At 42.6% G+C, this 26,265-nt stretch overlaps 3 protein-coding genes and 1 pseudogene across 3 annotated transcripts; 2 read left to right on the top strand and 2 right to left on the bottom strand.

Annotated features, from left to right (window-relative positions):
• The first annotated feature begins 53 nt into the window (after positions 1-53).
• On the top strand, positions 54-4,267 carry acaa2 (acetyl-CoA acyltransferase 2). The gene is made up of 10 exons (XM_021621814.2): positions 54-200; positions 851-1,017; positions 1,118-1,246; positions 1,547-1,663; positions 1,799-1,946; positions 2,130-2,305; positions 2,510-2,639; positions 2,763-2,833; positions 3,018-3,172; positions 3,391-4,267. Exons 1-10 carry the CDS (start codon positions 185-187, stop codon positions 3,473-3,475), a joined length of 1,194 nt encoding a protein of 397 aa, XP_021477489.1. The 5' UTR covers positions 54-184; the 3' UTR covers positions 3,476-4,267.
• A 2,271-nt stretch (positions 4,268-6,538) lies between these two features.
• On the top strand, positions 6,539-9,756 carry LOC110536189 (60S ribosomal protein L6). The gene is made up of 6 exons (XM_021621812.2): positions 6,539-6,826; positions 7,053-7,151; positions 7,431-7,574; positions 8,476-8,524; positions 8,762-8,946; positions 9,572-9,756. The coding sequence occupies exons 1-6, from the start codon at positions 6,680-6,682 to the stop codon at positions 9,722-9,724; spliced, it is 777 nt and encodes a 258-aa protein (XP_021477487.1). The 5' UTR covers positions 6,539-6,679; the 3' UTR covers positions 9,725-9,756.
• Positions 9,757-11,007: 1,251 nt separating this feature from the next.
• Positions 11,008-14,434, bottom strand: LOC110536190 (dynein light chain 1, cytoplasmic). Its single transcript, XM_021621813.2, has 3 exons — positions 14,069-14,434; positions 13,111-13,249; positions 11,008-11,370 (listed from the first exon to the last, which is right to left on the bottom strand). The coding sequence occupies exons 1-3, from the start codon at positions 14,218-14,220 to the stop codon at positions 11,233-11,235; spliced, it is 429 nt and encodes a 142-aa protein (XP_021477488.1). The 5' UTR covers positions 14,221-14,434; the 3' UTR covers positions 11,008-11,232.
• Positions 14,435-20,260: 5,826 nt separating this feature from the next.
• Positions 20,261-25,817, bottom strand: LOC110535089 (annotated as a pseudogene).
• Between the last annotated feature and the right edge of the window lie 448 nt (positions 25,818-26,265).

Raw genomic sequence — 26,265 nt, 5'->3', positions numbered from 1 at the left:
GGTTAGGTTTAAAAGCACCCTTTAAGAATATGAATTGTGGAAATGGGCGGGGTTTATGACTTTGTGGCTGTGGTAACTAGTGACGACCCAAGATTGCCAGAGTTTGTCATAAAAGCGCCCTTAAATTGACTCCCGGTTCAAACAGATACATTGACCTTCGTGGACGTAAGGAGGAATCAACGTTATGTCACTGCTCAGAAGTAAGTAATATTGTTATTTTTCATAAACCACGCACCACGAAATGCATGCTTTAGTTTTCTGCTAACATGTTTATCTTGCTCTGCAAAGGTGTCTGCGTAGTAACGTTGATAGCTTGTCTGTCTGCCAAATTATAACTAGAAGCTCCAGACAGTCGACGAAGTTCAAACTATTGTTCATGGCTAGTTGCTCACTACTGACTATAGCCTACATTTGTGAATTTAAACAGTGTTCCCCTTTAGAGTTGTCACCGTTTAGCCTCTCCAGCTGTGATCATTATTCTGAATGAATGAATAAAGGACAGTTGGCAGTCTGTCTCTACATGTAAACTTGTTTATTTCTTGTCATGTGTCTGCCCTCTACATATTCAACAACTGACAGTTGCCTCTATCGTTTCATTTCTAAAGGCTAGTTGAGTTGAAAATGAATGTAGGGTGAAGGTGACCGTGGCACTATTCATAGTTGCATGAGAATTGCAATGACACTGCAGTGGAGTTTTATGATAGAACTCTCAAAAGTTTATGCAGTGAGAGTAGGCAAGACGGCCTCTTTAAGTCCAATATTTTTTCTGTACTGTCACTCAAACCATGTCCAAAGCTGCAGGAAAGCTTGATTAGTCACCTCACACCGACTTCTCTTTCTCTCCATCCAGATGTGTTTATTGTGTCTGCTAAGCGGACCCCGTTTGGAACCTACGGTGGGGTGCTGAAGGATCACAGTGCAACAGACCTAGCAGAGCATGCCTCCAAGGCTGCCCTTGCTGCTGGGGGAGTTGCACCTGAGCTTGTCAACAGTGTTATCTTTGGAAACGTAATGCAGGTGTGTCTAAAACTCCAAAGGGCAAGCTGAGGCAAGGATAAACTCTCTAGGAAGGAAATGTGAGAGTTGACTTAATAAGACATATTCTCTTTCTCTCCAGAGCTCTGCAGATGCTCCATACATTGCCCGTCACGTGGGCCTGAGGTGTGGGGTGCCCATTCCAGTGCCTGCTCTCACCGTGAACCGCCTGTGTGGGTCCGGCTTTCAGTCAATCATCAATGGCGCTCAGGTACAGTAGACACACTAAGCACTAAGACTCTACATAATCTACACTGTTACTCTCCACTGAGCATTTCTTAATGTATCTCTGTCTGAACTGGACTCCTGCCCACTGTACACTATAATTAAAAAATATATATTATGCAAAGTTTGTCACAGAGACCCCAGGAAAGTTATTTCTGCTGCAGTGTCACCTACCCTTTTGTTTGTAGGTCAATTGTAGGTGCATGGTTTCTTCCTCTGCTGATTGCTTAGGAACATTCGCAGCCTTGTGCGTTTGTCCCCTTTAAGACCCTGTATGTCTCTGTAGGAAATCTGTTTGAAGGATTCAGAGGTGGTGCTGTGTGGCGGCTCGGAGAGCATGAGCCAGGCGCCATACGCTGTCCGCAACGTCCGCTTCGGAACCAAGTTCGGACTCGACCTCAAGGTATTGAATTAATAAATGAGGAGCGGTAAGAACCAAATGTGTGTGGTTTTGATAATTTTTGACTGCAAGAGCCCTTTAACAGCTGCTCTAAACCAATGCCAAGGACTAAACTAATGTGTTCTGTATTTGTCTCAGCTAGAGGACACTCTGTGGGCGGGGCTTACTGACCTGCACATTAAGATCCCCATGGGCATCACAGCAGAGAACCTGGCAGTGAAATATGAGATCAGCAGAGACGACTGTGACAAATACGCTCACCAGACCCAGCAGAGGTGGAAGGCAGGTTAGAGGTCAACCCTTACCATAACTAAGCTTACATGTTTACAATCCTTACTTAAGGCATGAAGACTGTCCTGATTTTAATAAGGAATTCCTGATTATCTGTCCTCGGTAAACCAGAAATAATTCTGTATCTTGTCATGACAATGAACAGTTGACTTCTGTCTGTGTGCGCTCTAAACCTTAGCCCATGAGGCGGGCCACTACACGGCAGAGATAGCACCCATCGACGTGAAGGCAAAGAAGGGCAAAGTACCCATGACCCAGGATGAGCACCCTCGTCCCCAGACCACCCTGGAGCAGATGGCTAGGCTACCCCCTGTCTTCAAAAAGGGAGGAACGGTTACTGCCGCCAACGCATCAGTGAGTTCTTAACAAAACCGATTAACTTCTGAGTCCAAGCCCTTTCACCCAGTTCCTACCAGCGCTTGCCAACGGAGTATCACATTCAGTCTGTCCCCAAGCACACCGGTTTTAAATGGCGTGCAGATCATTTTTGTGTGCTAGGTTTAAATCCTGTGCTAGTTTTGAATGTACTGTTCTGCAAGATATGCTCCTTTTCAACAGGGTGTGTCTGACGGCGCTGCTGCCGTGGTGATAGCCAGTGAGGAAGCTGTGAAGGAGCACAAGCTCACCCCATTGGCAAGAATAGTGGCCTATCACGTCTCCGGCTGTGACCCAAGCATTATGGGAATCGGTGGGTGACTGGCAACATATCTCATGTACTTGATGAAAACATATAATACAGCCAAATATAGTCCTTTCCAGCATGGCCATCTAGTGGTTTCTGTTGGTAAGATTCTGTCATTCTCCCCCTCAGGCCCAGTCCCAGCCATCACAGAAGCCCTGAAGAAAGCAGGTCTCACCCTCCAAGACATGGATCTGGTGGAGGTATGCTCATCTAAGTTCATGAATAGGAAGTAGGAACTGGTGCAGGAAATCGCAGATATTGTTTTGCTTTACTCAATCTCCTTCTTGTGGTGCACTCTATAGAATTGACTTCCTCCTTCTCACTGTTTCTCTTTCTCCTGCTCTGACTTCTCATGTCCTCTTTCTCACCTTTGCTGTCTCTCAGGTGAATGAGGCATTTGCTGCTCAGTACCTGGCTGTTGCCAAGGCATTGGGTCTGGACCCAGAGAAGAGTAATGCTGATGGGGGGGCTATTGCCATTGGCCACCCCCTGGGAGCCTCTGGAGCACGCATCACTGCTCACCTGGTCCACGAGCTCAGGTAACCACACCAGTAGTCTTCTTACTACTCAGAGCACTGCTTATCATTCTATGTAGTTCAACAAACAGTGTATCTGACCAATATACCACAGCTAAGGGCAGTTCTATACCTCAGCATACAGGAGTTAAACCAATAAATAACGCTATTCAATGGCTGAGCAATTCATATTATCTCACAGGTGAGTGATTTCCATTTTGTGATTTTGCTCTCTCCTTCAGGCGGATTGGAGGAAAGTATGCTGTGGGATCAGCTTGCATCGGTGGTGGTCAGGGTATCGCCATAATCATAGAGAACACTCACTGAGGAACCGAGCAAACCATCCACAGTTAGAATACCATCCACACTCTTAACACACACCACACCCTACATACTCAATAGAGTACATGCCATATACACACTCGAGTAAGACCTTATGTTTTTGTCTAAGGTAGAGTTTTCTTAGTATTGACTTAATGTAAGAATATCCACCTTCCAATGTAAAAAAATAAATAAAATTAGGCTCTTTGTACGTTTGACCCACACTTCAAATTAGACATGACTCCAGCATCTACACTCAGAAAAAAAATACAAAGATCTCATAATTACTCCAGAAAATGGTTGCTGTTTCTCTGAACACAGAAGACAATGGTATTTGTATGTTTAGGAACATAAATGTCTAAACTTCCTTTCTTGGATGTTTCATATTCCTGTTACCTTTTTCTAAAAGACAATATGGGTTGCCATACATGAACAATCTGCTTAAAGAGGCCTTGTGAATCTGAAGGGCTAACTCCTGTTTTTGTAAGTCTTTGTTTGCCTTGGAGACAATGCTAGCTCATACAGGACATAGCATTTACATCTCGCTGTAGTATATGAATAGTTGAGGTGAGTGTTATTGAGTTGAGGTAACCAATGTTGCTTTCTGTGGAAAGAGAAGTAACTGCATAATTGATCCAGAATTTCTTGCCTGAATTATCACTCCTTTGCATGGATCACCATTGCCTTATCTACTGGAGATATATATGTGAGATGTGTGTATGATGTAAGGTTGCCTGTAAAGATCTTGTTTTTTTTTTATGATTAAAGTGAAAACCTGGGATTCACAAATTAATGTGTGAGATTGTTGTTGATTCTTTATTGAGTATCATGTAGTAGTTACTAGGTCTTTCACTGTCTATTGCCTGAAGTTGACACCCCTTCAAAGTAGTGGCTTCAGCTGTTTCAGTCACATATGCAATCTCCACAGAGAAACATTGGCTATAGAATGGCCTTACTGAAAACCTCAGACTTTCAATGTGGCACTGTCATAGGATGCCAGCTTTCTAGCAAGTCAATTTGTCTAATGTCTGCCCTGCTAGAACTGCCCCGGTCAACTGTAAGTGCTGTTATTGTGACGTGGAAATGTCTACGGGTAACAGCGGCCCAGCCGCGAGTTGTAGGCCACACCATCTCAAGGAACTCGAGTGCCGTGCCGTAACATGTAAAAATTATCTTTGGTTGTAACACTCACTACCGAGTTCCAACCTACCTCTGGAAGCAACGTCAGCACAAGAACTGTTGGTCGGGAGCTTCATGAAATGGGATTCCAAGGCCGAGCAGCCACACACGCAAGCCCATGTGCAATGCCAAGCGTCGGCTGGCGTGGTGTTAAGCTCGCCGTCATTCGACTCTGGAGCAGTGGAAATGCATTCTCTGGCGTCTTGAATCACGCTTCACCACCTGGCAGTCCAACAGACAAATCTGGGTTTGACGGAAGCCAGGAGAACGCTACTGGGTGCATAGAGAAAGGGTTTGCATAGTGCCCACTAAAGTTTGGTGGGAGGAGGAATAATGGAATGCGGGTAGAGCCCTTAGTTCCAGTGAAGAGAGAGCTTAATGCTACAGCATACAGCATTGTGGCAACAGTTTGGGGAAGGCCCTTTCCTGTTTCAGCATGACAAAGCCCCCATGCACAAAGTGAGGTCCATGCAGAAATTATTTGTTGCGATTGGTGTGGAAGAACTTAACTGGCCTGAACAGAGCTCTGACCTCAACCCCATCAAACACCTTTGGGGTGAATTGGACCGCGGACTGTAAGCCAGACCTAATTATCCAGCATCCGTGCCCAATCTCACTAATTATCTTGTAGCTGAATGGAAGCAAGTCCCCACAGCAATGTTCCAAGATCTAGTGGGAAGCCTTACCATTAGTGGAGGCTGTTATAGCAGCAAAGGGGGGACCAACTCCATATTAATGCCCATGACTTTGGATTGAGATTTTGACGAGCAAGTGTCCACATACTTTTGGTAATGTATCTCAGGATCCACATCGATATAGCAATGTGCTGCTCTGTGCAGTGTGTCTGCAATGAAGGTGACCTGGAACGCCACAGTAATCTTGGTCCTATGAGACTGTAGATGCAAATATTTTCATAGATCATTACTTGATGATGATTGCTGGAAATAATGTAGATTTGTCCAGAAATTACAAATATGAACATTACTCCTCTTACCAGACAAATACAGCATTCATAGATTTAATTTACAATGTTTGACTATAAATTGTTTTATTTTATTGATAAATGAGTTGTTTCTCAAAGGACTACAAGGGCCAAGATTTGTTTGCGTCTTTTACGTCAACGTCAAATGCAACGTGGTTATATACGTAACTTCCCGGATATCGGTCTTTTTTTCATAGCAAAGGTAAGAATGGCCTCTCACCACACTACTGCATAAATAAAATCGGTGTTCATCCATACAAAATGCACCAAATAACCGCTTCCAATTTATACGGGGCTATTGACTATGTCCTTAAGACTATTTATGTTTGAATATGGTTGTTTTGTGTGTGATGATTTGTAAATAAATAGCGTTATGTTTCGTAAGCGTAGGCCCACAGCCTGCTACATATCTCAACGCGTTGTAATTTAGCAGATTTCAGATTTGGCGCATGTTTCATTTCTATTCACTGGCCCTCACATTTGGCTTGGTTTCTAGCTTAAGGTGAATGGTATAGCTAACGTAACGTTAGCTACGACTTGTCATGCCGGTATATGCTCATGCTTGTGTGTACACTTTCTCCAGTCATTTTAATGTGTTTTGTCAATTCTGTGAAATGCCTAATTAACTTGTCTATTGAAATGTCCGTATTTACCTGCACACTTGTGCTGTTATGTTACCAAGTTGCAGAAATGTTCATGGCATGCCAGTGTTGTAGTGGCAGGCAATCATCCATTGATGGGGCCTGCTGATTTTGCTCTATAATTTGACCATAGTTTACAGCCACGTATTTTGGTTACCCGTTCTTGACTATCTGAAGCCACAATGTTCTTAGCGGATAGGTTTGGTGTGCTAACATCAGGCTAGCTGTCACGTTCTGTTTCAGCACCATATTGAAAGTATCTAACTAACCAGCATCAGTCATTCATGATCCACTAGTAATGAATGTTCGACCATGGAATTACTACAATCTTATAAATCTATATTAGAGCAATATTTCTATTGAAGAACTATCCATGAGTTTAACCCATTCTGTTCCCCGTCTCCCCAGATGGCAGAGGGAGACAAGAAGGTGGCCAAGAAGGCTCACTGCAGCCGGAACCCTGTCCTGGCCAGGGGCATCGGTCGCTACTCTCGCTCCGCCATGTATGCCCGCAGGGCCATGTACAAGAGAAAGACCAAGACCACTGAGACCAAGGTAAGAGAGGGGAGGCACACCGACTGGGGGAAGCGGTCACTTTGGTTCTCTAGATTGAACCTGTTAAACTTGTTTGGACCCCAGGAAGAGTAAGGCAGCAGCTAATGGGGATCCCTAATAAATACTAACAGGTTAAGGGTTTATTAAAAACTAGATGTTGGTTAATGTCAAGTCATTTGTGTAGTGTACGGAAAGCCTCAACATGTGCTGTCGGTGCTTGTTTTAGATTGAGAAGAAGCTGAAGGTCAAGACCCCATCCACCATCACCAAGACTGTTGGCGGTGACAAGAATGGAGGCACTCGTGTTGTAAAGATGCGCAAAATGGTGAGTCTTTAGCTCACTCAAACATGGTTTCCTATATTGTGGTTGGCATCAAGTTTCTCTTGGGTCGTTGTAACCATTGCTGGATTTTGTAGCTCACTACCACATTCAGCAGATGAAGATTCCGGTTTGAGACGGATTTGGTCTGTCGTATACATAAAAGGCTGATTTTTACTTTTCATCGGTTCAATATACTGCATACAGTTGGGTCTGGTAGCAAGATGTTGCTTAATTCTACACTTGTGAAGTTGTGTAATATCCCTTGACTCGTTTGCCCCCCAGCCCCGTTACTACCCCACAGAGGATGTGGCCCGTAAACTGAAGAACCATGGTAAGAAGCCCTTCAGCCAGCATAAGAGGAACCTGCGTGCCACCATCACCCCAGGAACCGTGCTTGTACTGCTCACTGGACGCCACCGCGGAAAGGTTAGATTGCATGCATTAATACTCATGCATGCACACACATTCATGTGTCATTGAGTTGGATCATACCGTAACCTCACTCCAGCCCCACCACCTTAAACTGTCCTTGTCCTGCTAACTGGATGCCAGTGCAGGAAGGTGAGAACCCTCATGGCCAAACTCAAACAATGCTCTTATAAATATCTGTTGCTTTCACACACTGAAGCTTACCCACTGTATGATTATTTTGCAAACAATAATATTGCAGATTGTGTGCTGTGCATATGAATTTAAACCCCTTGTTGCTCTGCTGCCCCTTTGTGCCCTACATGTGATAAGCTGCCTGATACTCCCACACTGACAAATCAGTTCACCTTTTGCCCACACATAGAAACACGCACGCATACAAGCCTCACACAGGCATACTGCTGGCATACTACAGTAGTTCCCACACACAGGACTGCGCCCACACACTGAATTCACCCAGCAGGTCCTGCTGCTACGGTGTCAGCTTTTAAGTGCGGCTCAATTGCCAGAGGACACTCGCAGCATTGTATTGGGAGCACATAAATGTGTAAAGTGGAACATTTCCATTAAACTCAAGTTGATGAACATCTGAACAGATTTGTTAAAGATTTATGTAATGCGTTTCCCTATACATTTAAATTGGCAGTGGCCTAGTACAATTTTTGTTGTACTATTTTTGTAGATCGTTTTGTTAATGCTCTTTATTCTAAGCCACAAGTTTGATGGTTTCAGCTGTGGCACTTGATTTTACCAGTAAGAATCTGGTGGGTTTGCGCTAGGCTGGAACTAAGCCTGTATGCCCTGTTTCAGGATCAGGGCTGGTGATCTACTGTAGCATGTACATGTGGTAGATGTTGTCCTGTGCAATCCAGTGACTGTCTCTTCTCTCTCCTCTCAGCGTGTTGTGTTCCTGAAGCAGCTCTCCAGTGGTCTCCTGCTTGTAACTGGTAAGAACAACCAGTGCTTTCTTTGAAATATTCTTATTCATCACGGTGGATTGGCAAAACAAGTGTTGCATAAAGTTATTTTCAGAATGTCCAGTGAGATTTTATTTCACATTCATGTCTGTGTAGCTGCAGTACCTCATCAGGTATCCATACCTACCTTGATGTGATGTTTTGAAAATATGCTCTTCTTGCTATTTCAGTTGTAACTCAATCCCCAACTCGCACTCCAACTTTTAGGTCCCCTGGCCCTGAACCGTGTCCCTCTGCGCAGGGCACACCAAAAGTTTGTCATCGCCACTGCAACCAAGGTTGACATCTCTGGCATGAAGATCCCCAAGACTCTGTCAGACGCCTACTTCAAGAAGAAGAGGCTGAGGAGACCCCGCCACCAGGAGGGAGAGATTTTTGACACAGAGAAAGAGGTAAACCCCACATTAGACATACACAACCTATACACACATGCACACTTTCTGGGATTCACAAACTATTGGGAGGGAGTAGAGGTTAGGGGTAACTATTGAAGGTTGTCATTGGACTGGTAGCGTACAGGCAGTGTGGGCATAATAAATCGGGGTAGGCAGCTAGATTCAGCTGTGGGACGATTTGTCAGTGGATGGTCAACGGGCAGTAACATAATTATAATAACTGGTACACTGCAAATTGACCACAAAGAGATTGCATTTTAAAATAACAATTTTATACCTTGATTACATTTAGACACAATCACATTTCCTTTTTAAAATGTATTAGTGGGAATACTTGAACAGATTTCCTAAATAAAATATTTTTAGCTGGATTCCTGGTGTTTTTTGTATTTACTTGCCAGCTGGTTTTGGCCTGCACTAGATGAGCAATATGTGTATAAATCCAAATCCCTCGTTATTTGAAGAATAGTCAGTTTATCCAGAAAGCTCTAATCTTTCGTTCAATGGTAGATAACTACTTTCCTCTTTGGTTGTGGCTAAACAAGGTTGTAAATAGAAAATGATTTTAATTGGTAGGCCAGAAGCTAAAGTTGTCTGACAATCTCTCTTCCCCCTGCTACAGAAGTACCAGTTGACAGAGCAGAGGAAAGAAGACCAGAAGACTGTAGACTCTCAGCTGCTACCCCTCATTAAGAAGGTTCCCCAGCTGAAGGGCTACCTGCGCTCCTCTTTCTGCCTCTCCAATGGTGTCTACCCTCACAAACTGGTTTTCTAAATGTTGTAATAAAGAGTACCACCACAGTCCTATCCCACCTTCTGGCTGTATGTTTTGAAGTTGACATTTTCCATCAATACAATCTTTGAGGTGTCCTGTTAAACTCCCAGCAGCACCCTTGTAATTCAAAACTCAATGGGGTTGTGGCAGGCCATGGCATTCAGGGAGCGTCAGGTGTTTGTGTGCTGCCATTGAAGTCTTGTCGACCAACTCAGTTTCCAGTTGTCTTTCATTCACCCCTACACTAGATGTCTTCACGATTAAACTGACATTAACCTCCCATACAAGGATGTTGGAACAGGTAAAACCGTAACTCTTTCCATCTTGCCTTTATAGTTTAACTTGGGCCTTACGAGTTACGGACCTTGATTCTTAGGTCTGGACACTCAATTAAATTAGCACATGCCCTCGATGTTTATTCGAATTACTGTACATAAAATGTAGTATTAGGTTTCTAAATAGGTCCTGAGACATGCAAGCGGTGTCATTCTTCGCCCCAAATGGATATGAGTTGCCGGTGATGTTAGCATACCAAACCTATCCAATTTCAATTAAGTACTTTGTGGCATCAGATTGCGTGTAAAAAAAATCGTTAACGAGGCGCGAGTACCCTGACGGTCTGAATTTACGTCTGGACCAGGGATCCTATAAATCCCATTCTATGGTTTGGCCTAAATTAAACTACTGCTATAGGAAGATAAATGTTGCGTCGGTATGGGTCAAATATCATCCCTGGTTCGACTAGAAGTAACCGAAAGGTTGCTCGAACGAAACCCTGAGCTGTCAGGTAAAAATCTGTCGTTCTGCCCCTGAACAAAGCAGTCAACTCACTGTTCTTAGACGTCATTGTGAATGGGAATGTGTTGATTAGCCTAGTTAAAGGTTAAATAATTAAAAAGTAATCCGTTCTCGCTGCTGTAGCCATCTAATCCGCACCATTGCTGTACTTGGAAACCGTACAGCGCAAAACTTTTTTTTTAATCTGGAAGATTTTACGCGTTGCCTTTAGAGCCCTGGTGGCAGATGAACACGATTTTATGGATTATTTTGGAAAAGAGCTCTTTACCCCATGTGATCTTCGACATTTACCTTAATGGTTAAGTGAGTGAGGTGAAAATTGTCACCCACCGCATGTAGTATCTGGTTATCATAAATAAAATGGCCTCTTACACAATCAGTGCTGTCATTCTATCAACTTGGACAATCCACCTCGTGACAAGCTAGCGTCATAGCACAAATAAAAGGAGTGACCATAAGTAGCTAAAATAAAGTACTCCAAAAGATACAGAGCCAAACAATATCGCTTTAATAAAAATAAAAACCGGTGACATCAAATCTACTGTAGTAGAAAACAAAAATAAATACAAGTGTTTAATCTCACATGGCCATGTATTTTTTTTTCTTAAACAAAGCAGCACAGAACAAGGCAGTCCCCATTGACCAGGGTGATGGCCTTTCTGTCGAGTCAGTATTTAATGGTCAGTTGGTGTTGAAGGGGCTGGGGCCGCTTAGCCAGATTTGAAAAGCAGGATGGCCACCTGGCCCAAGTAGAAGTAGATGAAATGCTTGGTCTCATGGGTCACATAGCTGCCAAAGTTCCTCCCTACGATGCAATGCCAGGTAGGGTTATACTTCTTGTCAAACTCCTGGGAGGGGCAGAGAGGAATGCAGTGATGAATCAGACGCAGCATGCATTGACGAAACCATTATTAAGTGAGCTACTGAACAAAATTAGTGTTGGTCCCATGTTTCATTAGCTGAAATAAAGGAGCCCAGAAATTTTCCACATAAAGTGCATCTCAAATTTTTGTTTACAATACCTGTTAGAGATCATTTTTCATTTGCCAAGATCAAATGATTATTTTTTTCACCTTTAACCAGGTAGGCTAGTTGAGGACAAGTTCTCATTTACAACTGCAACCTGGCATCCATCAAATCAAATTTTATTTCTCACATGCAGATACAACACCTTACAAGCCTTTAAGAAAATAAGTGTTTAGTAAAAAAATACAAATAATTAAAGAGCAGCAGTAAAATAACAATAGCGAGGCTATATACAGGGGGCACTGGTTAGTCAAGGTAATATGTACATGTAGGCAGAGTTAAAGTGACTATGCATAGATAAACAGAGCGTAGCAGCAGCATGTTCAGGAGTCTTATGGCTTGGGGGTAGAAGCTGTTAAGAGGTTTTTTGGACTTAGACTTGGCGCACCGGTACCGCAGCAAAGAACAGTCTATGACTAGGGTGGCTGGAGTCTGACAATTTTTAGGACCTTCCTCTGACACCGCCTAGTATAGAGGCCCTGGATGGCAGGAAGCTTGGCCCCAGTGATGTACTGGGCTGTACGCACTACCCTCTGTAGTGCCTTGCAGTTGCCATACCAGGCAGTTGCCATACCAGGCAGTTGCCATTACAACCCGTCAGGATGCTCTCGATGGTGCAGCTGTAAAACCTTTTGAGAATCTTAGGACCCATGCCAAATCTTTGTCATATCTTATTCACAACTGTTTTCGGTGTGCTTGGACCATGTTAGTTTGTTGGTGATGTGGACACCAAGGAACTCAAGTGACGCCTCTTCCACTGAGATGCAGTACCTTAGGCCGCTACGCCACTCGGGAGCTGTAACTGTACCTAGTAAATAATTTCATATAGTTTTCCCTTGATTTATAGTAAACCAGTAACGTGTCAGGCAGTTAACATTTAGTATGAAGGTCTGACTATTTAAACTAAATTTCATACCGAAACATCTCTTTACCCGTGTACACAATTATACAGTTCCTTTGAGCATCAAACATATCGCAACATCAAATCAATCCCCTGCAGCCCCGAGTGTAACTTTTGGCAAGAGTCACAAGGACTATTCTGCATGGGGAATAGGCAGAGTTATTCAGCCACAGACCTAGCGGACTAAACTCGCCAGTGAAGAAAGTTTAAGTAACTTCACCCAGACTTTGTGGAATCTAGCTCCCACTGTCGATTCGCCCAAGGTCAATACTTAAAAGCGCAACTGGCCACGTGTACTTAAGTTTGTCCTCTAGTTTTGTGATTGTTAGCAAAAATCCACACTTTTTCAATAAACGTAAACCGTTTGCTCATGCTGTTGCTATAAGCTAGCAACTCAGTGCAAATGCACCCATTGAATCTCAACAAGGAAACAGTGGTGGTATTTGACTAGTATTTATTGAAATAGACAGCAAACAAAGGCATGCAACTACAGAGGCCAAACAGGTAGACTGTGGGCATTTAATCATTTAATTGACCTTGGGCGAATCGATGTATTATGGGCTAGATTCCACAAAGCCTGGTCTCCGCACAACTGTTAGTGAAGTTCAGTGACTTCCATGGACCACAGACCATGTTAGTCATTGACCTGTCATCTGGGTACCTTCTTGATGTATGCAGCGATGTCTTTCTCGATGTTATACTTCTCCAGTGCCTGCGTGGCGCACTCCACTGCGTCCTGCTGCATCTCCTCCGACATGTCCGCATTTTTTATGACTGCTTTTCTGTCAGACATGGTTGCCCTAGGAAACCAAAACACATCACGGTATTAATGGCATGGGAGGATCAACATGGGCTCACCCAGCATTTAACGGTACTCACTTCTTCTATAAAGCGATTGGCGTGTTAAAACTAATCCACTAGTAGCTAAAGCTGCATCTTCAGATCAGAGCTTAACACACAAAGCACCACTTGGCCGGCTGCCATGTAAATAACAGTTACATAACAGGCACATGGCATCCCTGGGAACTATTATTTTATCAACGTTGCATAACAATTTCCATCACCGCTACTGCGCAGTTTCTATGGATACGCTTCTAAAGTTAATTGCTAGCTAGAATTATTTTCTCCAAATAACGGGGGAGGGGGGGGGGGGGGGGGGGGGGGGGTGACCTTTGCTTTGATAAATAACCCGTTTGCTAGTTGGTTAACGTTTGTTATCAAGATTGTTACAGACAAAACAGCTAAGTTATACAGTAGCTGGCTAATACCATTTCCCCAAATGAGTCAAGAGTTAAAATTAGCTAACGTTAACATTCTGAGCAAACAGCATTGTTTTCTTTAGGTGCTAACTTACTTCCCTAACAAGTCAGTATGTCAGGATATTAGCTAAGGTTAGGTGTCAAAATGGAAGTTATTGATAGCTGTCTGACAATCTAAACGTTATCTAGCTTGCAGGTGAATCAACGTCAATTACCATTGTGTGCCACTCAAAAGCAAACAACGGTTTCCACTGTAACGTTACTTATCAATTCAGATAGCAAATTAATAATATACCACCTCCTTCACTATGAACAAATTATAACGATCGACATCTCATAGTAACCAAGCTAATTTTTTACCTAATTAATCCAACGCCGGTTGTCTCCGCTGTATGGACGCTTGGTTTCACAGCTACAACTCCCGCTAAGTAGTGGTTGACAGAAAGTAATGTGGGTGTGTAACTGACCGAACCCGATCGCACATATCTCCTATTGGCTACGCCGTTACGCATTTGGTGTAGTTATTGGTTAATCTGTCGCAGCTTTCGCTGGTGTTTCTCATTGCATTTTATTTCAACCCATCATGCTTTACGGTTCCCACGCGTCGTTGGTTTCGGTGGAAACCGTTGTAAACAATAAACGTATCAGTTTCTAAACCATACTATACCACAGACAGAAGGGGTAACTTATAAATATAATATAATATATTTCACTGTACTGTGTTTGATATTAGCTTGCTGCCTGCTGACGTTGGGCTCCCGAGTCGCGTAGCGGTCTAAGGCACTGCATCCCAGTGATAGAGGCGTCATTGCAGACAGTGGTTCGAATCCAGGCTGTATCACCGGCCGTGATTGGGAGTCCCATAGGGCGGCGCACAATTGGCCCAGCGTCGTCCGGGGTTGGCCGTGATTGTAAATAAGAATTTGATCTTAACTGACTTACCTAGGTTAATAAATATTAAATAAATAAAAAACGTTACATTTACAAAAGCTGGATCCCTTCTAGCCTTGACCTGCTTCTAACTGGCTGCTTTGCAGCAGACTAAGACAAAGCCACAAAACCATAGAGATCCTACTAAATTACCGGGCTAAAGAGGGCTTGCAGTTGACGTACGACGCCTCCTGGCGTCCATGTTAGAACACCGCATTAATTATTCTGACACAACAGCCGAGTGGCTCCCCAAACTGTATGATAACAGTGCATAAAATCAGGTTGATTCATCAACACGGTCTATCTGGGTTCAAGACCTGAACCCAAAATAAAAGTAAAATAAAAAACAGCTCTCAGTAACCGATCTGTTACGATCACTGGCAAATCTGGTCTGATTTCGAATTTAGAATTATCGAAAATTAGCTAGAAAGCTTGTAGTCTAGCAATTAGCATGTATCACGTGAGTTTAACATTTTGGGGAAGCTAAAAATGTACCTTGATAACAAAGGATTGCATGCCCCGATCATCGCATTTGTGCTGAGTAGATTGGATAGTGATCCCCTTTAGGCTATTAACAAGCGCGTAGTTGTTAACGTTTCCTTCGCACTGGAAAATGTGGCCTTTGTCATGTCATTGTCATGCATGTCATGCAATTCTACACTGACTGGAGAAATCAGCACACTTTTTTTATACGATTGTAGCCTAGGCCTACTCTAGACATTGTTGAATGCAACCATGTAATCCAGGCCTATGAAGAAGGGGTACTGGCTAAAAGGGATCCAGCTTTGGTCAAATTGTCCCAAAATAGTTTAGAATTTTAGCTAACCCTTACCTAATTCTCAACCTGCAGCCTAAATTCTCATAATCTGCTATGAAATGTCAAATATGACATTAATTTAACAAAAACTGGATCCCTTCCAGCAATGACCACGAAGAGAAGCCTGGAGGTCACTATTGCACACACACAACAAAAAAAAAACTCCAGTGATTGTCATATAGTCATAAAATAACCCAATGATAATTACAGCATTGGACAAAGGCCTCAATGTGATAAGACAACCTGCTGTGTTGACTGGTTGTTCCAGCCCAACAATGTCATCTTTATACGACACTAAAACACCTGAATGAATTAAACGCAACCCAACAATTAAGAACCCTGATTGTCTAGATGACCTGAAGAAGTGATATTCTAACAACAGGTGTGCTTTTCATTTATGTACTACTGTAGGTTCACCAGCTGACCTATAAAAGACACCCACATCAACTGCATTACCACTGTGAAGATGAATGCTGCTGCAGCATCAGTTTCTACTTAAACTACTTTGTTCTTTTCTAAATATGAAAGGAGACATCCCTCAATTATACAATATTGTTGTAATATGCCGTGTTTAATCTAAATGATTCTGTTGTGTGGTTTGAGTGGAGCACCTTCACCTTATTTTTACAATTTAAACACATTTAGCATAGACAAATTGTGATAGTCTTTTATTTAACTAACTAAGCAAGTCAGTTAAGAACAAATTCTTATTTTACAATGACGGCCTACCTCGGGACCTAAAATATCTTAGGCATTATCACAATTGTAGCCCCAGAGAAACACACCGGATTCTACTTGTCAACTAATCAGGCATGTTTGTCGGGGGCTACAACAAAAGTGTGCAGTTGGGGTTACTTGAAGGACTGCAAAATGGGTTCACATGGCTGATATCCTGGGAAAAAATTGTGACAATCAAATAAAACTAAAGTGGAGATCTTACGAGTGAAGAAAAACAAGTCATGTTCATTTGAGAATACAGACAAATTAGAGACATATTCCCTTCCCATCTTTATTGTAGGATTGTGATCTATCATCAACACTAGTCATCTTGAATAATAGTTAAGTTAGATGTTTAAACTTGTTTTAATTGTTAACTTCAAATAAATCAACATTTTCATATTTCAAAGTGTACAAGTAAGCTAACTTATGTAAAAGGTTAGACATATTAGTAACAAGTAAGCTATTACTAAAACAATTAAATGTGAGAAAAAAAAGTCAATACCAGTGGCAGCCAACCTCCTTCCTCTGATCTAGTGGGTGAGTAGACTTCTGTTCCAGCCCAACAATAGCACACTTTATTAACTAATTAGGTTTGATACATTGAATCAGATGTGTGTGCTGGAACAGAAGTGTTTATACATTGCGACTTTTAAACTATTTTTGGTTCACAATTTACTAACATAGGTACACAATCCTTGGCATACAAGGATGTACCCTTACTCTTATAACATTCATTGGGACCTCTTCATCTGCAGACAGGATTTGACGACTGTATCCGAGAGCAGCAAGCTAAACAGGCTGCATTATACTCAAGTTAGACAGCCCTGAATAATATATGTCGCTATATGTCTGTCCTCAGTTTCTCGCTAGGGACTGGAACTGGAGAATATTTTCATTATGTCCTCCCACAAAAGGTACCGGTCCTATCCAGGGTAGCCTCCTCTCCCTTCTCTTGACAACTGGAAGTGCTAGCTAATCCTTTCACCCTCTTCCATGGCTGTTAGCTATCTTGATGCGTTTGTAGCTAACGAGCGCATATGAAGTTAGCAAACGGGTGATATTTAAACTCCCGTAGCTAACTAACTATACAGTATATAAAGTTAGCAGCTCTTTTGAGTTATCCTCAACACAAGTTTTTGGAGAAAGCTAGTTAATAATAGATCGTTTTAGATCACTTTCAGAATATTGTAATGAAACAGCAGGGAGCAGGTCTCGAACCCTCGATCTTCGAGCCCGAGGTCCGGCGCGCTATCGACTGTGCTGCAAAAGCATACTCGTGCGGCAATTTCGATTTCCGCGCTTATAAACCCTTGGTCGTTATACTATATCTACTTACTTGAATAGGTTCTCCCACTGCCTCCGTTTTCTGTGTCTTTAGAAAAACTAAATAGCGGGCAATCTTCCCGAAATTTCAGGTGGCAGGACTGTTATATAAATAATCAAATATCAAGCATTACTAGCTGGCCAACGCTCTGGTTAAACCGGATGTCCTCAGATAACTCTGGGCCCAGTGTCCTCAGTCAAGTTTAGAGCCTACATGCAATAACATGATTATCCGAAGGACACATGGCTGCCATCACTCAAATATACTCCCCTGTAAACTACAAAGAACATCCTGCAACACTAACAAGCTTGGAGTGCCAAACTATTTCACTGACACTGATCCTTTCATGCACTCCTGCAAAAACAGGAAGCACCCTAGCCCCAGCCATAAACTGCCAGTTTCAGTTCCCCTTATCTCACGACTCCTTGACACACAGACATTCCATCGCACGAACACTCACACCTCACTCCCTCTACTGGTCGGGTGCCAAGAGCAGAGGACTCTGCTGTGCACCAATGGGGCTCCTGCTCTGGCTGGAGCAGGCCCGCCTCCAACTCTTCGGGACCAGTCAGAAGACCAACACGACAAGACTCCACCTACATTATTCCATGTATAAAATCTGCTGCAACCTCTGTCTAGGTCCCTTTTCAGCTGACTCCTTACTGAGTCATATGACTAGGTCCGTGCACGTTAAACTGCAGGACAAGATATCTTTGACTCAATAAACTGCCTTTTTGTTACAACTGAAATCCACTCTGTCCAGCATCCATGATTTGGTCTCACTCTCCTGTATTACAACACCAACAGGACCGAGTTTGGAAAACCCTAGAATAGAGCCCCACAGTGGACAAAAATAGCATTATAACTAACCCAACATAAACCAGAGCCTGTCTTTCCGATGTAACCAAGTCAATCAAAGTTGGTAGAGCCAAGCACATTCCAGTGAGATCCTATTGATATTTCCGTAAGGAACGCCTACTTTGTGAAGTGTGCGTGTGCAATAACTCAATTCACCCTTGTGCTCCTAAACAACGCACTTTTTTAAAACTTTGGCCAAGTCTACTAAAGGCAGTCCACTCTGTTCGTTACAAATTATAGTTTTGAAAACAGAAAACTGTGTGGAAATCAAATGTTTCATCAATGAGAAAATGTGCAGAATGCCGGGCAAAATCCATCTCGCTCCATTTACTCCCTGCGCTGGCCACCAGGCTTCCCTCATGACCATATTTGGTCGTGAGTGGAACCGCTAACCGCAAGTTTCACATTTATAAATCCGGTGAAATATCTGACTCGTTGTTCCATCTGTGGTTGACGTGTCAAAATATCCATAAAACCTAACACGGAACCCAAACCGGCTGCGCGCATGCGCTATCGTGCATAAATGTAATTTGTCCCCCTACACCAAACGCGATCACAACACGCAGGTTAAAATATAAAAACAAACTAAACCAATTACATTAATTTGGGGACAGGTCGAAAAGCATTAAACATGTATGGCAATTTAGCTAGTTAGCTTTCACTTGCTAGCTAATTTGTCCTATTTAGCTAGCTTGCTGTTTCTAGCTAATTTGTCCTGGGATATAAACATTGAGTTGTCATTTTACCAGAGTTTGTTTTGATATTTTAACCTGCGTGTCGTGATCGCGTTTGGTGTAGGGGGACAAAATACATTTATGCGCGATAGCGCACGTGGAAGGAGATGTATGGTATTGAAGCACGTCTGGAGGTTAGTTAACACAGTGTCCAAAGAAGGGCCAGAAGTATACAGAATGGTGTCTTCTGTGTAGAGGTGGATCAAAGAATCACCAGCAGCAAGAGCGACATCATTGATATATACAGAGAAAAGATTCGGTACGAGAATTGAACCCTGTGGCACTATCCATAGAGACTGCCAGACGTCCAGAGAACAGGCCATCCGATTTGACACACTGAACTCTGAGAAGTAGTTGGTGAACCAGGCAAGGCAGTCATTTGAGAAACCAAGGCTATTGAGTCTGCCGATAAGAATGTGGTGATTGACAGAGTAGAAAGCCTTGGCCAGGTCGATGAATATGGCTGTAGGGTATTGTCTTTTATTGATGGCGGTTATGATACCGTTTAGGACCTTGAGCGTGGCTGAGGTGCACCCATGACCAGCTCGGAAACCAGATTGCATAGCGGAGAAGGTACGGTGGGATTCGAAATGGTCGGTGATCTGTATGTTAACTTGGATTTCAAAGACTTTAGAAAGGCAGGGTAGGATAGATATAGGTCTGTAGCAGTTTGGGTCTAGAGTGTCTCCCCCTTTGAAGAGGGGGATGACCGCAGAAGCTTTCCAATCTTTGGGGATCTCAGAAGATACAAAAGAGAGGTTGAACAGGCTAGTAATAAGGGTTGCAACAATTGCAGCGGATAATTGTAGCGAGGGTCTAGATTGTCTAGCCCAGCTGATTTGTAGGGGTCCAGATTTTGAAACTCTTTCAGAACATCAGCTATCTGGATTTGGGTGAAGGAGAAATGGGGGAGGCTTGGGCAAGTTGCTGTGGGGAGGTGCAGAGCTGTTGAACGGTGTAGGGGTAGCCAGGTGGAAAGCATGGACAGCCGTAGAAAAATGCTTATTGAAATTCTCAATTATTGTGGATTTATCGGTGTTTCCTAGCCTCAGTGCAGTGGGCAGCTGGGAGGGGGTGTTCTTATTCTCCATGGACTTTACAGTGTCCCAGAACTTATTGGAGTTTGTGCTACAGGATGCAAATTTCTGTTTGAAAAAGCTAGCCTTTGCTTTCCTAACTGCCTCTTTACTGAAATTCATAAATGTATCTAAGATTCAGGTGTCTAATCCAAAATCCACCTCTAGACACTTGGATCTGAAGGATTCGTTGCATGTAAGCAATATGAGTTTCCTCAGCTTACACCCATCCGGACCTTTCAGAACCAAACATAATATGTCTAACAGCAGAGGCTGTTGATTTTGGACTGCTGATATGTGACTTACCAGTGACCTCCACTGGCTAGATGGTGTACTCATTGAGGGTGAAGCCTTTCTCCAGAGGGGGAGTTCTGATGTTCTTATTGAAGATGTCACTGACAGTGAAATACAGCACACCACAGTAATATAGGCCCTTAGGAATTAACCTGCAGTAAGATAAGGGAAATTATGTTTCTGTTAGAACAAGGTTATAGCCACCATCATTAAGTTTGACGACACAATGTTGGTAGGCCTGACCACCGACGACGATGAGACAGCCTATAGGGAGGATGTCAGAGACCTGGCACTATGGTGCCAGAACAACAATCCCTCCCTCAACGTCAGCAAGACAATGGAGCTGATCATGGACAACAGGAAAAGGCAGCCCGAGCATAACCCCATTCACATCGACAGGGCTGTAGTTGAGGGTCGAGAGCTTCAAGTTCCTTCCTGTCTAGATCACTAAGGATTTTTCATGGTCCACACACACCAACACAGTTGTGAAGAGGGCACGACAGCGCCTCTTCCCCCTCAGGAGGCTAAAAAGATGTGGCATGGGCCTACAGATCCTCAAAACGTTCTACAGCTGCACCATTGAGAGCATCTTGACTGGTTGCATCATCGCTTGGTACTGCTTGACATCCGACTGCAAGGCGATACAGGGTGTAGTGCGTCCACCCCACTACATCACTGGGGACGAACTCCCTGCCATCTAGGACCTCTTTATCAGGCGGTGTCAAGAGGACAGCCCTAAAAAAAAAAAGTTGCCTCCGGCCACCCAAGTCATAAACTGTTCTCTCCGCTACCTCATAGTGGAACCGATGCAAGTCTGGAACGAGTCCTTAGTCTGGAACCAACAGGACACTGAACAGCTTCTACCCCTAAGCCTGCTAAATAGTTGGTAGCTATTTGGTTAACTCAAACTATTTAACTATCTGCATTGACCCTTTTTTACACCATTTTTTTGTCTCATCACATACGCTGCTGCTGTTTAGTATCTGTCACTTTATTCCTAGTTCTATGTACATACAGTACCAGTCAAGAGTTTGGACACACCTACTCATTCAAGGGTTTTTCTTTATTTTTACTATTTTCTACATTGTATAATAGTAGTGAAGACATCAAAACTATGAAATAACACATATGGAATCATGTAGTAACCCAACAACTGTGAAACAAATCAAAATATATTTTATATTAGAGATTATTCAAAGTAGCCACTCTTTGCCTTGATGACAGCTTTGCACACTCTTGGCATTCTCTCAACCAGCTTCACCTGGAATGCTTTTCCAACAGTCTTGAAGGAGTTCCCACATATGCTGAGCCCTCGTTGGCTGCTTTTCCTTCACTCTGCTTTCCAACTCATCCTAAAACATCTCAATTGGGGTGAGGTCGGGTGATTGTGGAGGCCAGGTCATCTGATGCAGCACTCCATCACTCTCCTTCTTGGTCAAATAGCCCTTACACAGCCTGGAGGTGTGTTGGGTCATTGTCCTGTTGAAAAACAAATGATAGTCCCACTAAGCCCAAACCAGATGGGATGGCGTATTGTTGCAGAATGCTGTGGTAGCCATGCTGGTTAAGTGTGCCTTAAATTCTAAATAAATCACTGACAGTGTCACCAGCAAAGCACCAACACACCTCCTACATGCTTCACGGTGGGAACCACACATGCGGAGATCATCTGTTCACCTACTCTGTGTCTCACAAAGACACAGCAGTTGGAACCAAAAATCTCACATTTGGACTCATCAGAACAAAGGACAGATTTCCACCAGTCTAATGTCCATTGGTCGTGTTTCTTGGCCCAAGCAAGTCTTTTCTTATTGGTGTCCTTTAGTAGTGGTTTCTATGCAGCAGCTCAAGAATGAAGGCCTGATTCACACAGTCTCCTCTGAACAGTTGATGTTGATATGTGTCTGTTACTTGAACTCTGTGAAGCATTTATTTGGGCTGCAATCTGAGGTGCAGTTAACTCTAATGAACTTGTCCTCTGCAGCAGAGATAACTCTGGGTCTTCCTTTCCTGTGGCGGTCCTCATGACAGTCAGTTTCATTATAGCGCTTGATGGTTTGAGACTGCACTTGAATTTTCCAGATTGACTGTCCATCATGTCTTAAAAAGTAATGATGGACAGCCGTTTCTCTTTGGTTATTTGAGCTGTTCTTCCCATAATATGGACTATCTTCTGTATACCACCCCTAGATTTGTTTAGCACTTTTTTGGTTGCTACATGATTCCATATGTGTTATTTCATAGTTTATGTCTTCACTAACATTCTACAATGTAGAAAATAGTAAAAATAAAGAAACTCTTGAATGAGTACATCTGTCCAAACTTTTGACTGGTACTGTATCTACCTCAATTACCTCGTACTCCTCCACATCGACTTAGTACTGGTGCCCTAGTGTATGTAGCCAAGTTATCATTACTAATTTTGTCTTTATTACTACAGCTTTTACTTTTCTATTTTCATTCGATTTGCATTGTTGGGAGGGCCTGTAAGTAAGCATTTCACTGTTAGTCTACACCTGTTGTTTACGAAGCATGTGACATAGATATAATGGGAGATAGAGCACTTTCAACAACATGTCATTCTGTCTGACCTTCCTCAGGTTACGGAGTCATCAGAACAACATGTGATGAGGTGCGTTTAACTAGCTAACTTGATACCCACCTGATATCAATGTGCCTGTGAAGATATTCCTCTTCATCATTTTGCTGCAGCTGGCAGACTCCCTAGAGACAGCAACCATCAAATCAACGACCAAGTCGTCGACCAGGTAAAATAAAGGTTGAATAGATAAACATTCTGACTAATGTGACTAGAGAGAGTAACTATCACATACATAAGCAGTGAGCCATGTACTTGAACAGTTGCTTCCAATTTAGTTAAGTGAATGCAGTACAGACCCTTGCTGCACAAACTACATTACAAATCAAAACATCTTAGTTCATTTCACTGTTAAAGAAACAGATAACGCAATATTCCCTGCAGCTAGCTAGCCACACGCAGCCCTCACCATGAATTTGGTGTCTTTTTTGGACAGTGTGTCTGTAATGAACACAATGGACTCAAAATGTTCAACCACGGCATGGAGAAGTTTGGGCTTGAAGAGGAAGAACAAAGAAAGGATGGGATGAGCATATGAAAGTCATAAGAGATCATCTTCTGTTGAATGTAATGCCCTTGGGCTGTCATGAATACATGCAGTAAACCAAAGCATGAAGACATACATGGCAAATAAGAAGAATATATTTGGACTGGTGAACTGTAAAGCACTTAAATGGAGATTGCACTTACCCAATGTCCACTTACCTTAGTGTATATTAATCATTACAGTACCAAAGCAGCAGTATGCATTGTGGAGTTTGGTGGTCACCTGTTTCTCATCCATAGAGGTGTAGTTTGGGTGCGTCAGCAAGATCTCAATATCCCCACTGGATTCAACACCTGCAGAAAAGAATGCAGGAACAGATAAATAATTAGGAAATTACCCAAAACATAAAATAATCTAGTTTATAAAAACAACATTTTCCTTCCCACTGCAATCACTTCCTTGATCATACATGAAACATGCACATCTAAACAGTACAGAGTTATTAATACTAAAAACCACCAAGTACACCACTACATGTCAGGACTCACTTCTCCTGTAGCTTCCACAGATGGTCCTGATGTACTCAGCATCCAGCAACTCCAGCTCCTGCAGAATGAATGTCTGGACAAACACACAAAACGTGTAAGACAGTAGTAACAGTAAATTAACTCCATTCTAACCACTTTAAAAAAAATTCATATAAAATATTCACAACAGCAAATATCACCCGCCACCATCATCTCAACTCGTGGAATCCTCTTCTCAAACTCCTCAAAGTACCTACAGCAGACACAGAGCAGCGTCACACACACACGCCACCAAGCATGCACAGGAAACTTCAATTGGAATGTATGAGACATCAACCATTGATGGTCATAAAACATTAGCAAAACACTTACATTGGTGCAGGCAGAGTGATCAACTGACAGAAAATTCACACTTACTGATGATTGAGCGTGTGTTCAATTTTCCTCAGATCTAAAAGCACAGTGTTAATATACAGTGAGCTCCAAAAGTATTGGGACAGTGACAAATTCTTTGTTTTGTCTGTGCACTCCAGCACTTTGGATTTTAAATGATACAATGACTGAGGTTAAAGTGCAGACTGTCAGCTTTAATATGAGATGAATCGATATGGAATAGAATATGTTACTAAACACTTCTACATTAATCCTGAATGAATCGTGAATAATGCTGACTGAGAAAGTTAGAGGCATAAATATCATTCCCCCCAAAAATGATAACATAACCTCCCGTTAATGTAATGGTGAAAGGTTAGCATGTCTTGGGAATAGGATAGTTTGTAACCTAATATGGATGAAAATACCCTCATTTTAAAGCTGACAGTCTGTACATTAACCTTATAGTCATTGTATCATCTCAAATCCAAAGTACTGTAAAAAGTAGCTTTAAAAGTTCAGCAAACCTTCCAGGGTCTTCACTCCCTCATCAAAAAACTTTCTGTCAGGAGCCGGACTGGAGAAGGATGGAGATTTAACTGGTTAGGTGTGTTCGATAAAGGCTGGAACAAAATCCTGTGGAACAGTAGTTTTCCGCAAGAAGGGCTAGAAAAAAAGGGGGCAGTGATTGGGTTTAACAAACAAAGCAGAAGACATACCCAATACCAGTAACTCTGGTAAGGAAGTTGATGGATGAGCTGGTGTCATCATTACGAATCTGGGAAGATAAACACAATCCATTGTGCATCAAACGGAGTGGAATTAACAATATAATTATCTTCTTTCGTTTATGCACTTTGCATTGTGGCCACATTGGACAAAGAAGTGACAGACTGCACCTTGCTTGAAGGATAATGTCATTCCTCAAACACTCACCGTTTCCAACTTCTTGAGTGTTCCTGTTTGTAAAAACTCATCTATCTTCTTAGTGAACTCTTTTCCAACTCTCTCCTATTTAAAATAGATGAACACAATAGAATGTATAACGGAAGTATAATGGTGTACTGTTATACTACTTTACTGGTGAGCATTGGCTGGCATCAGATTAGCCCTTGATCATGACTCTCAGTTCCATTACATTACCTTTAAGAGTCATTGGACGAAGGTGTCTTCTGTACAGAGGAGTTTTGTTAAGAGCCCTAACGCTCAGTCTGAACATTAACACGCATCGCTTGCAGTACAGTCTTAGAAGCATAAGGACCTTATCTTTCATGAAGGCAAGATATATATTTTTTTCAACCAAAACATAAAATTGATACACACCTTTATAGGTTTAGTGTTCCCACACCGCCATATCTCCATGTTACAGTGCATGTTTACGGAAGACAGAGCGACCACCTGTGCTAATTTGCTATCTTGCATGTGCCAAACACCTGTGTGTAACGGGAGAAAGCCTGCAGAATCGTGTTGTCACTGAAAAATGCATTTGGCTGCTGGTTAAAACAATCTTCAGTAAGTAAATATTTTGCATTTGTGAAATTATCTTTATGTGATATGAAAGTAAAGGGCTTTATGTTTCTAAAACTATATCAGTTTTGAGAATCTATTCACGTTTAGATGGAATACTTGGCTGTTTTGGCTGCCAGTGCCAGTCTACCTCTGAAAATAACATACAAGGAAGGTCCTTGGACCTTAAGGAGCAATGGTGGGCTCCTTAAGAGTACATCTTGGGCTAGCATCAGATGAGCTTTCAAGTCAATCAACTACAATCGACCACTGCTATAAACAGCACTGTACTGCTGTGTCTGAGACACCTATT

The sequence above is a fragment of the Oncorhynchus mykiss genome, chromosome 11 (assembly GCF_013265735.2).
Source record: "Oncorhynchus mykiss isolate Arlee chromosome 11, USDA_OmykA_1.1, whole genome shotgun sequence".
Classification (NCBI taxonomy): Eukaryota; Metazoa; Chordata; class Actinopteri; order Salmoniformes; family Salmonidae; genus Oncorhynchus; species Oncorhynchus mykiss.
This window is presented reverse-complemented; position numbering and strand designations above follow the sequence as displayed.